General features: G+C 32.7%; 1 protein-coding gene across 1 annotated transcript; it reads right to left on the bottom strand.

The window, feature by feature from the left end:
• Positions 1 to 345: 345 nt before the first annotated feature.
• Positions 346 to 17,472, bottom strand: LOC138321205 (ciliary microtubule inner protein 2B-like). The gene is made up of 7 exons (XM_069264712.1): positions 17,270 to 17,472; positions 16,538 to 16,613; positions 5,519 to 5,639; positions 4,855 to 5,082; positions 3,375 to 3,564; positions 3,001 to 3,098; positions 346 to 2,686 (listed from the first exon to the last, which is right to left on the bottom strand). Exons 1-7 carry the CDS (start codon positions 17,353 to 17,355, stop codon positions 2,574 to 2,576), a joined length of 912 nt encoding a protein of 303 aa, XP_069120813.1. The 5' UTR covers positions 17,356 to 17,472; the 3' UTR covers positions 346 to 2,573.
• Positions 17,473 to 17,503: the final 31 nt, after the last annotated feature.

Raw genomic sequence — 17,503 nt, 5'->3', positions numbered from 1 at the left:
ATGGCATCTACGGTCTATATTGATGACAGAGCTTTGCAGACAATCTTCATAATGCGCGCTAGCATTAACATTGTTTAAGGTAGACCAGGAAAACCTTTTACGTTGATTTAATCCACAAGGTGAAACAGGCTATTTTGACAGTGATCAGTTGACGTCACAACGTCAACATTAGTGACGTCATAATAGTCACGTTTTGGGTGTCAGTTATACCGTCATATACTTCAATTTGCCTTGGTTAGTTTATATAGCAGGAAATGTAAATATTTACATATAGACCCACCAAAATGTATTAAAAGACATTTCTGCATACATTTCTATTAAATAACAAAAAACAGAACAAATGTGGATTTTACATTGATATTTTAATTTTAAAGAAATATCATAAATAATCTTGATGAAAATATTGTATAAGAATCAAAACAATGTTCCATGCACTTCTTTTATGGTAGATAATTTAGAGTATTACAACTATGTTGTGATGTAAGAGTTACTTCCCTTATGTCCCATTGTGTTGATTTATCATATTTTATATCTTCTTAGGCTTTAAATTACCATATGTAACAGGTATTTCTGATAAATATGGTGCACAGCGCTTAGCTGTGCTACTCCATTCCAGATCCAAGGAAACAATGATTTTCTACAATCTTATACATGTATAAAAGGTATTATACAATTTAGATTCAACTCCTTTCAACTTTAATTAAAAACAAACACTACAAGATATAAACTAAATAAATACTTATCTATTTTTGCTGAAATATATACTTGAAACAATTTTCTTTTCTTTAAATGTCAGCTTTTTAATGTTTCGATAAAGAAACATCTAGGTTGGCACCACACAATAAAATAAAAAGAATATATTCAATAAATTAACACCGATTTGAGCCAATTGTTATTATATTATACAGTGTACACTGTTATAGTTTCTAAAACTAATATAAAATACTTAAAACGAAACATCAAAGCAAAACAACAATATGGTATATCTGTCTTTATTCATTTTCAATTTTGTAAGTTGTACTAAAATTATTTTGATTTCAGAATCATAATTACTCCGTTTGCGAGACTAAGTGCAAATTTAATATTGTGCTGTCTGATATAATAAATTGTGACAGTAGTACAGTGATTCTGGTTACCTAAGCGATATGAAATTCTTTTACAAAGCCACTTAATAATACTCAAGTGTGTAGCTGGTTATTTTTGGGGGTCGAAAAAATGTCCGTCGAAATTTGCGAAAATATCCACCAAAAACTCAACAGCTATATGGTACATGTATTAATGAAAACATTTTGATCTACCTGGTAAATATAATTTGATATAAAAGCTTGTTAAAACCATTACTGTAGTGTTTCATCATTATATCAAAATAACTTTCAAATGCCTTAATTTCAAGGTATGAAATGAAGGAAAACTCTTCAGGGTGTTGAAATTTCAAATGTTTTGTGTAGGATGTGGTTTATTGCCGGAGACCATGGGTGATTTTACTTCTCTATGCTGAAGGATAGCGTAGCATAGTGTTATCAACAGCGTGTCTCAGACAATGGATGTGGTGATGAGAGGGAGGATAAATAGAGGCACATTTATTTATCAATGATATATGAGATAATACTGAAATGATTTTTATTTAACATTTATTAAAAAATACAATAAATTCTACATGATCTATATACAGCAACATTAGTAAATATACATGGTTCTATGTGAAATATAATTAAGAAATAATATAAAGTGTTTATCAGTCCGGTATCCTACACCACATTTATGGTTTTATGGGAAAAAAATGTAGTCTTAAAATCAATATCGATACAATATGTAATTAAACTATATGAAGTTTTGTCCTATTCTTTTATCAATTTCATTTTATAGATGGCCTTAAACTAGAAATAATATGTCATACACATTGAACTAATAGTACAACATCCGGACTTCACGTATCCAACAAATATTTCCTCCGTATCCCCAGACATAAGAACATTTATATAAAGGCAGTGGACGTAACAATTACATGCATTCACAGAAACAATGTTCTAGGCCACATAACAAAGCAATAGGCCAATTACAGTAAATACTTTTTACAGTTCTCGATAGGCCAATCTTTAATATATGTTTATCAATAAACCAATAACTAATATTTCACTTTTTAAAATCTGGGTATTCAAAATTCACATGTTTATATCTAAAATATGAAATAACACATTTTTTCACGACAATAACTTGTTGATAGTTGGCCTATATATCATCGTTCCCATTGTTTCACTTAGACCTGTGTCAGTAAAAGGCCTATCATTCAATTATAGAAGACAATACTTGCTGGGGTTTACAAAAAACTGTTGACAACAACATATTTAGCTGCTATATGTTCAGCAGTTGACAATGTCATTGGTTTGTAGTGTAAAGTAAGTTGTCGTTCTCTGGGAATCTGACGAAGGCACGGAGCGTTACGACATAAACTCGGCTACTCCTCAGAGAAATGTCTCACTGAGTATGGTCTGTATCACAGTTAGAGGTCAAAGGTCATGTTATTTTTAAAATGTTTTTCTCTTCTTGGCAATAATCTGATGACATTGTGACAGTTACAGCGTGGTTTTTGAGCGGAGGAAGTCCCCGTATGACTGACTTGGGTGGGCACACACATTTAAAGATCGTGTTGTGTCGCCATATGTATTTCCAAACACGAATCTCCGGTCTGAAATGTAAGAGGTACAAGATTTTTAAGAAGCCTTCAAGACCATTCAGTTATTAACTGTTACATCAAAGACATATCTTAAAATGATACAGCAACTAAAACTCCATTGATCTCTCATAAATGGCAGAATATAATTATCTGAAATGCATTTATTTGTATATGCTGTTTTACAGTTTATATTCACAAAATTTAAACAAAATAACAATACAATTTGATAAAGAAAGAGGAAAAATTCAATAAATATGATGATTTGACTAGATGCTTAATTTTCCTATTTGTAAGGTCCCTTTGAAGGACAAATAATGACTACTTACGAGGTATATATCCTGTGTATTTAGGGATCATTCCATCGTTGACGTATAGTCGTCGGTTATAGCTGGGAGGGGCACTCTTCAATGTCTGATGGGAAACCCTTAAATAACCAATCAACATATGAATATATTGAACTACATCGAATGTCAGAATCAAAAGCATTTTTCTCCAATAAACAATAACTTAACAAAGTCTGACATGGAAAAATCATTCATATTCTGTTAATTGTTTGTCATTAAGACTTCTTTTAGATTTCTTACATGCAGGGATAGAGATCTCAGAGCTGTAAATTTGACTGGTTGAAATTTGAGTTTTTTATAATTTTACAAGTCTTCAATCATATTTGAATTAAAAGTAAAATTGAAAGTATAATTACGTTGATAGTGATTGCGGCATTTTGCCAGTGCTTCGTGCTGCATTGGCTGCCGTTTCTTGTACAAACAGTTCTAATCCTCTCTTTGTTGTTTGGTTGTATCGACTGCCCAGACCCATTTCTGTGGCTTTGATTCTGGGGATGTAACCACGGTAACCAGGAATGGGAGGCTCTGTAAGTCCTCTCTTGTCCTCTGTAACAACAAGTCAGAGACACAATGGGCTGTCATCCTTATAGTCCATCTACATTGTGTACATCATTACATTATACCATAATGACTGTGATGTTTTCTAGCAGGAGATTTTATACACCATCAGGTGAATTTATCGTTGTTGGTTTTCTAGCAGGAGATTTTATACACCATCAGGTGAATTTATCGATGTTGGTTGGATTGTTTTATTAACTATAGTTGTAACTTATGTTGCTTAAGACCTGTTATAAGCTTATCACTGAGTTCTGTTAATTCAAATTTTCATTCATCTGGTTATCACTGTTACCCTTTTTTTTAAATCAAAGAGTTTAATATCAATAAATCAGAATGCATAGTTTTCCTGTAAGACTCTTGTTAGTGTACTAGATGATGCTGTTATGTTTATGATGAATCTAATCTCAAAATTAGGATACATGCATATCGCCTACCAATTACCGGTAGGATGGATTGTACTAGATACAGTGAGATGATTTCCCTTCTTGATGACCTATCATCTAAGATCAATTTGGCTGAATCCCATTGTAACTGTGGCAAGGTGGATTCTGTTGACAATGTTACCAACTAGGATAGATACTTATGACCTACCAGACTAGAAATGATTTCCAGGAGGCCATCACCAAACATTCTTAGAATACAGACGTAAAAGAAATGATGTGATCGAAGTCTATAAAATTCTGAACGGAATAGATAAACTAGATAAAGATAAGTTATTTACAATGTCTTCAGATAGTACTAGAGGTAATAGTTTAAAACTCTTTAAGAAACAGAGCAGGACTAAAGTCACACAAAGTATATTTAGTCGGCGAGTGGTAGATTTGTGGAACTCCCTTCCAAACTTCGCAGTAGAAGCCCCTACTCTAAACTCGTTTAAAAACCTACTGAACACTCACTGGAATTCAGCACCTTGTAAGTTTTACCCCAATTTTTATATGGCACAACCGGACAACAATATAGTAAATGAACTAAACCGCCACAACTAGCTGGAACCAGCTAACTACGGTGTCTAAGAAGAGGTAACAGGTAACAAAGGTACATAAAACTGAAAATGGTGGTGGTATCTTGTTCCTATATAAATTATACACATCTACACTGTATAAGGATCATTGTCATTAAAATTTGTTGAAATCCGTTCTAAGGTTAAGAATAGTTGTCAATATATGTCTACTGTCAAACAGACAAATGGACTTTGTTGCGGGAGGTAGGGGGACGGGTATCATAAGATTAAGATCCATGATTTAGACTTTATAGACCATGATGTAGAACTGGTCATACCGACTAAGATGGTTTGTGTTGGATGCGTATCCCTGTACATATTGAGCTTCTCCTTTACAGCAGGGTCTTGTGATATTGCAGTAAGCCTCGGATGGCCATTAATTTGCTGTCGAAGGTCGGCCTGTTTTTGATCATAATGGTTCCTATTTGTCAAATGTTCGTCTATGCAGTAATCACAGTCTTCTTTGTATGTGTTACCAAACTTAAATGGAATTCTTGGTATATAGCCTGCAATGTTAATAAAGTAGGTCATTAGTACAAGCTTCAATGTATTAAAACCTACAGACATACTTTAACAATTAGATGTTACATTTGTTAAGTATTATATTACATTGCATTAAATCTGGAAACAGTAAATCTGTAAACAGTTATACTTTAAGTGGCCTCAGCCCATGCTTATTGAAAAGAAAGAACTTCGAAAGTCTGTTGTCTGTAAGTTATGACAGTGGATTTTACTGAAATTGAGCAAGGTCACAAATTGCTGTTCTGTAAAATTGCTAGCTTAAAAAAACCTGCAATCGTAGATACTTAGTATCCTGCCATAAGCTTATCACTTTATTAGTTATAAGTTGGAATTGGCTTAACCATATACCATTTGACTTTTGTCGTGAAAAAATATTGATAACAGTTTCTAGTCTTGGTCAATAGTGTTGGGTGACTCTACCTGTATAGCCAGGGACCATATTCTTGGTGTATTTGTTGTCTCCTGTTGCGTCTGGGAGTTGTTTGGGAGGGACTGGAACTGTTGCTGCCAGCACTGAAGCTGGATGTCTGTGTTGGACTTCCTGTAGATAAAGATCTCAAAATTAATATGACTTTAGAATTACAGAATTATTAGAGTTATGTTCACTTGAAACAATCAGTATGTAAAATGCCTTTAATTAAGACAAATTCCCTATCTAGTGGGAGTGAGGAAGGGAGTAAAGATGGAAGGCTTGTTTGATTTGATGTCAGGACTTTTTATTTTTTTTCCCCAAAAATATTGCCGGACCATTGACAACACTGCTAAGTGGCAGTTGACTTTTAAAATTGCCAAGTACGTGATGGTCTGTCCCTGGTTACCAGAATTCACTGGCCCAGATACTTAATTAATTGAGAAATAGTAAACTTTAGAGTGTAGTGATCTCTTTAAGCCTTATTATCTACACAAGTCATGCACAAATGTATTAGTGAACAGGGAAGTAAGTAGCACTCTTTGGTATTTTTTTCCATATTATTTATAGAACAAAAGAGAATTACAGATTTCAAGGTATGGTAATATGCTTTAATCCTATACAGAACATGCTATTAAGTGTATGGTACAACAAGTACATTGATAAATGTAGAAGATTAACTGTGGCCCACACTGGGGCCAATATGGCACCTATTATATCAGATTACCACACACAGATTAAACACTTATTACTGGTATCCCATGTCGGCAGGTTAATTGGTTTCCACTGCCCTATATGCAACATTAGAACCAAATAGCTCTAATTGCATTATGATGATTGTCACATACTGGTACATGTGCAGTCAAAGATTGATAACTCAGGATTGATTAGACTATATATAGCTAGTATGGAAACTCTTTGAGTTGCTAGTATCAATGCATGTATTATGGTAAAATTAAATTTACTGGTACTTGAACTATAAGTGGAAGTTTTTGTAGCTTAATCTTATTCAATTGTTTTATACTTAATAATTTGTAAACTCCTGAATTACGGTGTATGTACATTCATGAATAATTATTAGCCAGTTTAAGCTAACAGTGATGAAATTTGATGAATGTATTGTCTATAATTGATGATTGGTGCTATACAAATTTCAACATTTTGAATAATGTCTACCATAATTCTATTAAATGCAATAAAGCCATAGACATATTGGATAATATATAGTTTAGATCCTTCCTTCTACCAAAGATATTACTATTGATAAAGCTTTAGCCTGGATAAAAACTATAATATCTATGTGTATGCATAAACTGCTAAGGTTAATAGCTTTTTTAATATTCGATCAGGACATGACTTTAATCTTTATTAGATGGTACAATAACACTGGGCTTTAACTCTATTGAGATAAAGACATATCTGAAAGATAAGACTCAACATGTTGATTCTGATTACTGGATTATCTCCCCTGATTGTGTTTTACAGATTTAGTGTTTTACCCTTATTGACTTGCGTCTAATCATTGACCTAAGTTAAGTCTATTATTAAAGTGTACAAGGGAGCTAATTATCCTTAAAGAAACTTCTGTGTTGTTTATTTTCAAAAGAGATATGATAATCTATTTATCATAATGTAATTAGGAAGTCATTGATAGTTATTGGTACTAATACTTTAAGTTGTTGAAGGTTACATTGATCTTTAAAGTAATTTAAATAATCTTTTGATAAATGTTTAAATTGGTGAGAAGATTTTTAAGAGAGTATAATGTCAGCAGAGGAATGTAGAATATCACAAGTATTAATCATTTTAAATACTTTACAGGTTTATCCTCCCAAGGACAACCTGTTACATGTCCTTGAAAGGTCACAGCGGTTACGTCATAATACATGTATAGGCATAAGAGTGTTTACCTGTGACAGATTAACTAGTTCTTTTGAAATTAGTACCTCAAGATTTAGGTAAAAGAGAATAGCTTTTGTGATATTACCTCATAATTTAGGTTGTTAGGAATGCATGTTAGGTAATATATCACAATGATTTAGGCGTTACGGCAACATGCACCCTTTGACACATGAATACTTGTGTTAGCATCTCTTTAATCCTGTAATCCTATGTCCAAAATCAAAGTCAGCACATGAGATATAGCTTGGCCTGCTCTGGTGTAATTCAGTAAAATGTCATATTGTGCTGCTCATTCCTATTTTGAAGGATGTACTCCCCATTTAAAAGTTCAGTAGGTATTTGCTCAATATTTCGAGTTACATACTTATACATGTGTATTTTTGTGTTTTTATTTAACAAACTTTCAACATCCAGGGTCATTTGGGCCAAATTCATACTAGCATTAGTGCAGCTTTAAGCCGAAATCGTATGTTCTAAATTACTTTCTATGTTTTAATAGGTGTTTAAGTATAGGTAGAAAAATGGTCTTAATTAGGGTATTCTTATAGGAAAATTTTCTATCCTTAGGTAAAATTTGTATAATATCAGAGATAATTCTCGTTAAGAAAACTATTTAAGGCGAAGCGATGAGCAAGATCGAGGCTGAAACTTTATTTGATTTTTAACCTGAATTATTAGATACAAGGAAACATATCCCCATATAACTGGTACAGATGTGTGCAGGTGTAACTATGATACCTGAACTTTGAAGACTTACTCCAAAGTAAATACAAAATAGTTATTAGGTTAACTTTAACGCCTTATGAAATTATTTTGATTACAGTAATGTACTGTATGTCAAGGATCACTGTTAAAGAAAAGTCTTCTATTACATACAGGTACTATCATGGTATCTCATAACTAAATACCTGTCTGTATTATCCTATATCATGTACCAGGTAGTAAAATTCTCATATCTCAAACAATCACAAAACACTTAGGATTTTTAAGTGGATTGTGATAGGACTGTGCCCTATCATTTATAAGGTAAAGCTTTGACCTCTAACCTCTTCGATCGTAATAGGTCCCTACCATACTTGTGTATCTATACAAGGTGGGCAGTTGTAATCCTAATTCATTCTCAATCAAAGCTTAAGGTATCGATCGATCCATAAAAAAGTATTGGAGGTATGAAATGAACCGCTGGGCTTTGTTGTCAAGTCGTCCTCATGTATACAGGTAAACGATCAAGACAAGACTCAAACAGAACAGGGTGTAAAACTATAAATGAACACCAAACATTGTTTTTTTACATAAATGTCCTAAGTTTAATCATCTGGAAGCTAAATTACACCTTAACAAGTAGTCGAGTAATAGTTAAAGGTTTTATATCACCATCATACATATATGTATAGTTTTTGCAGTTGATTACTGCTACTCTTAACATTTTATTCAGTTTTACAATTTTCTTGTTAAGCAAAAAGCTACTTCCCATTAAAGATACTGTATAAGCATGACATTATATTGTTTTTTTTTTTTTCTTTAGAGTCAGGTGAAAGCACGGTGAGAATGTTCGATCCAGTAAAGGGAGCAATACACTATACATGTACATTAATCAACACAGCGTCAGTTTATTCTGTATACATGTTTAACCTAGGATAAAGCATTAGCAAATGCATTCATATACTGGCTATGCGTTTCTCTATGTATTCTAAATACAGATATATATGTACTTTAAGCTTAGGTGTATTTACACTTAATATTCAAAGTCCCTTTAGAATTGGCTGTGAAATGTTTACGTCTTATAACTGTGATGTATGCTTCTCTGAGTCCTTGCACAACTTCTATATAGCCCATGATCACTGCTAAATGTGTTACACAATTAGAACCATGCATATACCATTATTACTCAATACTCAGACACTGTTTGATTTAAAGTGATTTGTTGTTCCAAACAAAATTCAAGTACTTTAAACTCAAATACTTGGATAACTTGAAGTTCTATCCTGGTCCTGTCATGTCAACTAATAGAGGGAACATATAGGGTTGACAATATAAGAAGTTGGTTCATTCTCTTATAATCATAGTATTAGTAAAGGAATATCAAAAGCCCTTACAATGGATATCACTATGATATTTAAGAGTTACTTCACTTTATTTCAGCTTTAGAAACCAATGTTGCTGTTTGAGAAACAATCTAAAAAGAAACCTATCAGTATTCCTTTACCAAAGCAGTAAGCAGACAATGCTAGGCATGGGTTGTTCCCCTGAGACCAACACCTGAGTATCTGTCTATAAAGGAAACTATCAATATTGATGTAAGTTGTGCGGAGACAATATAAGTAGATATTGACAATAGATACCGCCTTCTCTGACGCTTTACCGTAATCAGTGTGTATTTACATAACAAATACCCGATACCCTGCCTATACTGAAGGTATATACAATCACTCCAAGGTGTATTTGTACTTGTATATCTCCTTGTCGCGCTGGTAAACACTTCACAATTCCTTAAACATACATTTCCCTGACCCACACAACCCCGACTCAATCATGATTACCGTCACCAATAATTTACCTGTACCGGTAGATGTTTTTTAAGGTTAAACAACTGAAATCACATACACTTAATATATTTCATGCAACTATATTGGGTAAATCTTTGCATGTTAAAAATTATATCTAATTTACAAAATTAAGTTTCTATATATTTCATAATTTGAGAATAATTAATCTACCATGAAATTATGGTGGAGATCCAAGGTGTTCAAATACCTGTATATTTTTAGTTTAATGTTACCGGGGGGTAAGTCATACAATGCTTGAATATTGATTACCCAACTAACTACTGCATTTCTCTATAAATAAAGTGAAGCACACACGTCAACCTTCTTTCTTTTTTATCCAAACCATTTTTAACAGCAAAAAATCACCATCCTGGCCCAAATTTCTCAAAACAAAGTGAAGTTAAACATTTTCACATAAGTAACCTAAGGAGAAAAACTGGAGTTTTGACTTAATTAAGTCAGTCTTTTTATTTCAAGAAACCGAAGCCTGGTCTTGACTAATCCTGCGTACAGTATGATTATGTCTGTAATAGATCATGGTAATGGGCTGTAGATTAGCATCTTATTTACCAGCCAGACATTACCATAAACATGTTTCTTATATTGATTATTTGTAATCTCCAAGTTGATATCTGTATATTGCATTTAATGGTTGTTTTTCTTATCAGCCTGGTTTTGTTTTATGTCCCATAAACCATCAGGGAAATCTATGGATACTCCTGTCTATTTAGGAGATGAGGAAAAGCCAGAGATCCTGAAGTAAAAACACCAACCTTTTACGAGTACCTAAAGTTTATAATACAACCCCTTTACCACATGTGTGTGTTTTACAAATATATCTGAGCTTATGGACATTTTATTGAAGATCTGAGATGAAGAGTAGGAAAAGATATAACACGACTTGATGTTAATTAATAAATTGAACATAAATTTCATCAAGACAATATTGGTAACTTGATTGATTCCAATATGCTCTAATTCTAGTTGCAACATGAACATTTCTGAGTGTTCTCATCTCATGATATCGAGCTAAAGACTACCAACTTTCATGATCTCTATACTGCAGTTGGAAGGGAGAAAATCTTCAAGAAAACCCTGTACTTGCTTTATTTTTATTGTTTTGTTTAATATCCATCAACAGCCAGAGTCATTTAGGGACATAGCCAGCTCAGATTATAAGGAGATGGAGAAAAGCTGGAATGCATGGAGAAAAACCATCAATCAGCTAGTACATGTACCTGGCAACTGCCACACATGGGTTTCGAACTCCCCACCTAGAGGAGGAGGTCTAATGGTAATGTATTTGGAAACTTTTACCACTAGGCCACCACGGCCTTACAATTAAGGCAATTAAAATAGCCTTGATACCTTTTTATCATACAAAGGCACACAGAACCATTTATGCATATATAGTACTAGCATATTAGGATGTATAAAAGTACCTTTTCCTTCTTCAAAATAACCAATATCAAGATAGATTTCATGTCTAAAACTCCAAGATCCTTTATTAAAGCATTGGGTATACATCTATTATTCAACTATAACTCCACCATTTGAAATTGCTTTCACAACACCTATACATTGAGAACGCCTTCTTTCAGAGTGCTGGCACACAATGACAACAATCATGCTTGAGTTTCACATCTCATGGCACATTTAAATCTCATCACAGAAGAATTAAAGGATTGTAAATACACAATATCCAGCCCACTTGATACCTCCAATTATACACTTGCCATTAATTATACATGAAATAGTTTTTCTGTTGTCATTGTTGTCAGGATAAATACACCTTCACACTGAACAAATAAGCCAGTAGTTATTTTCAAATCAGAATCAAAATCATGCCAAAAATTGAGAATAATTTGAATTGGTATTTACTTAATAAAGCCCAATTGCAATTAATCTGTTTTGGTAGATTTGTGGTTGCCTTCTCTAACAAAAGGACTTCTGTAAAGAACTGCTTTGAACGACCTGTATTACATATGTTGGAGAACTTTTATTGTCCCAATATAAATAACTTTTATCCTTACTGTATTGTGGATATAATCTTAGCCCCATTGACCCACAGCCAATGTGGTAAAAGTTCCAATTTGTTTGTGGTTACAATGTAGTTTTTAAGTCATAGATAGTCCTTAGTTTGCACTAATGACCAATTAATGATGATATATATACTGGTAATTTTGATTGGTTATAGGCAAAACCAGATTACTTCATTATCCTGAAGCTGGGATATTAATTAACCCAGATTAATTATTGAAGTTCAGTCTTAAGTCGTGGAAATAATAGTAATTTCTATCCTTTACCACAAAAATACTGGGAGTTAAATTGTAGATTTCAGGGTCCTTCAAACTGATTAAATTTTGTGAAAATTCATAAGATCTTATACATGTACAGTGTATATGTATTGATGAAATTAAAAAATAAGTCTGAATTCTGCTGAAATTGCTCATAGTTTTAAATAGATCATAATTAGAGTTATTTTATTCACATGTTATTTAAATCATATCTGGTATGCATATGCAATTTAATCCACAACCTGTGTAAAAAGCTAACCATTATCATAACCATCTGTATGTAAATTTATCATCAATTGAATACAAGACAATCAATTTTGTTGTCTGTGCTGTGAATTTCATAATATTTATCATCACTCGTGTGAGGATATTTGAATCAATATTGGATTTTATCAGTTTTGAAATCCTATATTATATATATGTTAAGCTAACAGGGAGAATGTATAGGACAGAGTGAGGAATATGTGTTAATTGTGTGTATACACCTATACATGGCAAGTGTCTATTCATAGATCTATAAATGATTGTTATCACCTATACCTATAAAACAAATTAAAAACGTGTGATAGCAACGCCTGGTTATTCTATAGTGGCACTTGATCGGCAGTCGACACACCGGTGAGCGCCATATAAACCATATCAAGCCTTAACTAACGTAAAATATTGGGGTGACCAGAAGAAATGTCTTGGTGATACCCAACATGCATGAAACTTTATCACAAGCAACTTTTGTAAAATACCAATACCACCAGAAGAAAATTGTGGTGTCACTTGAAAACACCCACCATGAATAATATAGAACGTTATACACCATAGAGCGTAGGTATGATCCTGGTAACACTATAACCACAATATAAACCATATATTACAACAATTGATTTCTTATTAATACGTCCAGTAAGTAACCAATGTAAGAAAAGTCCTGGGGACCAGCGCTAATACTCCCACCATAATTTAGATGTACAAGTTGACAAATAATACTCCCACCATAATTTAGATGTACAAGTTGACAAATAACTCATTTTTTTGCAAATTACCAGTTACCCTATAAGAAAAGTACTGTAGACACTTGATCTGATGACAAACCCACGTAAATTAAAACCATGACATGTACATAACTACAGCAGTATAAAATACCAGTATGTACAACCATAAGAAAAGTCATGACATTGTGTATGAACGTGTCAATCATCACATGCACCATAAAACCATAAAAGAAAAGGGGAGATAAGTTTGTTGTCAAAAGTCAGAGGGAACATTTTGACTGGTTGTGGCTCTAAAATAAAATAAAGAATTTAAGCTACCTATACCTATATGATAATATCTGCTATTTAAGTTTGATTAAACTGTTGATTAAAGTTCTACAGAGAATCCTTCATTAACTGATAGTCAATTGGTGGAACGCACGCTAGCAGTGTGACAGACACAATTAAGAAGTCATGATAAACATTGATTGAGACATGAAACCACACAAACACCAATATCAATGGCTGGGTGTACTTAATTTTAATTTATAAATACCTATAAACCTGCTATCAGTTAAATGGTCAATTCAGTACAACAGTGGTATGGATTTCAATTATTCAGTCAATTAGAGAAGAGGCATCGATTTTTATCTAACAGCTACAAAAACGTTTGATTTTGGGATTGATACAATGTTTATTTTTCCATGCACTAAAATCTTAATTGCAGTACAGTATTTTCCTTCTTATATGGATCTAAAAGAAGAACTATCATTAATGATGTAATACATGCATGTGATTAATTGATTAAATTAAGAAATTGATACATTCACATATGTATTTGGAAATCTCGACCATCTAAGTGTAAACCTATGCTGAAATCAATAGTTACGTAATTAAAGTTTCTGATGAGAATACTACACACCGATATACTAGGCTTTCCAGGTAATGATATAAATTACAACTCCTGTATCAGTATAACGTGATGGGAAATGTTACTGTATTAGGTGTTGTATGTGACTTCCTGTACGATTACACTGTAATAGTCCTATCCTCGTTAACCAAACAATAATACCATAGTAATTACCTGTACTGGTACATCTATTGTATTGACTGTGGCGGCGAGAACAAACACGTCACGTCTGACACACGACCATTATTGACAATAGATTTACCACTTAATCTGGATCGATGTATAAACACCACAGAGAATCTCACTGTTACTTTCTCCTGTCCTGGATCGATGTATAGACACCACAAAGAATCTCAGTTACTTTCTACTGTCATCTGGTACATACTGATACACTAAAGTGCTGTCAAATTGATCTACACTTAATTTCAATACATGACATAGTGAATAACTATGATGTATAAAACAATTTTTTCAATTAGATGACAAATCTAAAAACTTACTAGTACATCATATGCATGCAATTGAATTTTCCTCATTAGATATTTGAACACATAGAATAATATAATGGGTGGATGATATATAACAATGATGTTCTTGTATCCTAGAAATGGCAAACGTCCCAGAGTTAATGTTAATTGATGACACTTAGTACCGGGTCAATAATGTAAATATTCATGTGCCTGTAAATTGATACTATATTATAAAAGGTTTCATAAATATGGTGTTCAGAAGATCCCTATGTAGTATATAATGAGAATGTCACAGAACAAATAGTTTGTAATATGATGCTGTGAAATTAACATTCAAGATTGGCCAGCATTAAGTAGTTTTACACATAAAACATGACATACAACAAAGTCTGTTTCATTTTGATTATACTTTATATGACTTATTAACTTTCAGAGTTGACGGAAGTTCTCAAAATACAATAATTCATATTTTGATTTTAGTAAGTTTACATGTAGGCAGTACAGTCTAAATAACTATGAAGTACCAGGTGCAGATAGAAAGATTTTAATTATAGTATGTAGGTACCGGCCGGGTATATTTTATTAAATACTCATCTTAATTAATGTGTAACAATATCCCAGTAATTTAAGTGACCATGAATACATGAATTTCTGTACAAATCGATAGGCATTATAATACTTTTATTCCAAAATTGAAGATATTTTCAAACCTTAGTTTAGTTCTCCATTACCATTTGGAAATGAAATTTCTAAAAAGTTTATTTAAAATTTTTATTTCCAGTGTTCTATTTCCAGTGTTCTACTGATAACATAAATACACACATTGACTGAAAGTTTTACTCAAATTCACATTATAAAACCTATACTGAGACCCTATGGGACCCGACACATGTCAAACTAATGCAATGTTTAAATAGGTATGTTTGATATTGACAGAGTGAATTTAAATGAAATAGTGGTTTGAATGCTATGTTTATTGACCTAGTGTCAGGGCTACTTTCACGGTATTCAGACTTTACTGATAGACATATTTATATTAAATAAATGCATTTACACAATCTATTGGCAATCAGTCTCTACATTAATTTATTGCTTTACCTTTAAGTTAGATTTTCAATATGTACTTTCTTAATTTAATAAGCAAGTGGCAACACCGATGAATTATTATATGGTATATATTATGTAGATTAGGAGAAGTGGTATTAAAATGTTCATGTAGCTAAAGGTTTACATAAAATGGGTGTATTTTTAAACATGTTCTTTTGATGATTTGGATATTCAAGTACATGTACCTGTAAATCATGATGCATGTATCATATATTATAATATATACATACTTTTAATTCTGAATATATTTGATAAATAGGATGTCTGGTAATACATGCTAAGCAGGTTATTTGCATGTACATGTAGATACCTATTCAAAAAGTTTCAAGTTTGTTAGCTACATTTATATAGGCAATGGATTACTACAGAATAAAATTGTGTTCATCCTTTTTGTACTTCAATACATGGTAATAATAATGTGCACTGCAGAATTCATGTCTTACAGAGCCTATATCCAAAAGTAAAATTATGATAAAGCATGATCCGGCACTTAGGGAATAATTATGAGAGGTTATAGATGAAAAGTTGATAGCTATAAAGCAATGTGAAACATGTACATTGAATGTTTCATTTTTCTTTTTTTGACAGGGGAAGGGATGGGGGAACAGGAGGTGGGGTTCAATGAATGGGAGAACATATATAGAAATATGGCACCAATTAACTCACTGAGGTCGAGGTTCTGAGATATATTTATAGTGTTGCAGAACAAAATAAAATTGACACACATAATATTGAAGAAAATGTTTAAGTTTAAATTAACAAAAATTCATTAATGTAAATTAATACAATATTATAAAATCTTATATAATTAATGTACTAATTAAGGTACTTACCCCTGCTAAAATATGGGTATCTGTTCCATACGTTTTGCCCACCCTGTATTTGATTTGTGGACAATATCCCCGGTATCTGTAACCAATATTGTCAGACATTAACTAAAATGTCAAGATGACAAATTTACTATTGATAAAATGCACATTCTAAATTCTAATTAGCGCATGTAGTGCATTCCAAACATTTCCTATATATTGCGAGAATTGATGGGCATCCTCATAAAACGAATAAACTACAACAGCGTTCTCTAAAATAATGTCCTGAAGTAATAAAGTAAAATGTACCAGGTATGCATGATTTTATTATGTAGATTTAATAAAAATATGTAAATAAATATTAATTAAATAGATAAATAATACACATACACGTATACATACACACACTATTTGCACAAATGATACTGGGATGATTTTTCCCCTCATATTTGTTTTTATCATTTAAGAAGTTTACATATATGTGTTCATAAATTCATAATCTAATATTTATTGTTTACATGAAGTCTTACTATACAAACTGATGTACATTAAACTGTGATATACAATGTTATATTAAATGTCATCATGATATTTACTATAGTTTAGATCTCGCTCATTGTTTGTTTATTCCATAAGCACGGATACCTTTAATAGATAGCCTTATCATAGCCAGTAGCCGTTCTCATGTCTGCCGTGACAAACATGTAAGTGTTATATACAGGTGTTAAGAAAAGGATAGGACAAATCATCACTTACCCAGGTACATGTGTCCCGTCCCTGAGGGCGGCGAAGGCTCGCCTCTGCTCCAGGGTGGGTCCCCCTCCACACGCTATGGTTGTCATATTACTGCTGTGGCTGAGATGAGTATCCCAGTTCGATATCCTATCTATACACGTATAACGACACTTGTTTGGATACGGCCCTCGGTCGTCTAGGGCGCCTCGAGTTGCTAAGGTGTTACACACTCCGCTGAGCAGCCAATGAAAGGTA

The sequence above is a fragment of the Argopecten irradians genome, chromosome 4 (assembly GCF_041381155.1).
Source record: "Argopecten irradians isolate NY chromosome 4, Ai_NY, whole genome shotgun sequence".
NCBI classification, from domain to species: Eukaryota; Metazoa; Mollusca; class Bivalvia; order Pectinida; family Pectinidae; genus Argopecten; species Argopecten irradians.
The sequence above is the reverse complement of the archived record's forward strand: the minus strand, read 5'-3'. Positions and strand labels throughout refer to the sequence as shown.

Coding starts and splice junctions, on each gene's coding strand:
- LOC138321205 (XM_069264712.1), bottom strand. CDS start 17,355: ATGACAACCATAGCGTGTGGAGGGGGACCCACCCTGGAGCAGAGGCGA. Junction 5,083..5,518: donor TATGGTCCCTGGCTATACAG/GTAGAGTCACCC, acceptor TTAACATTGCAG/GCTATATACCAAGAATTCCA. Junction 2,687..3,000: donor ATACACAGGATATATACCTC/GTAAGTAGTCAT, acceptor CTTACATTTCAG/ACCGGAGATTCGTGTTTGGA.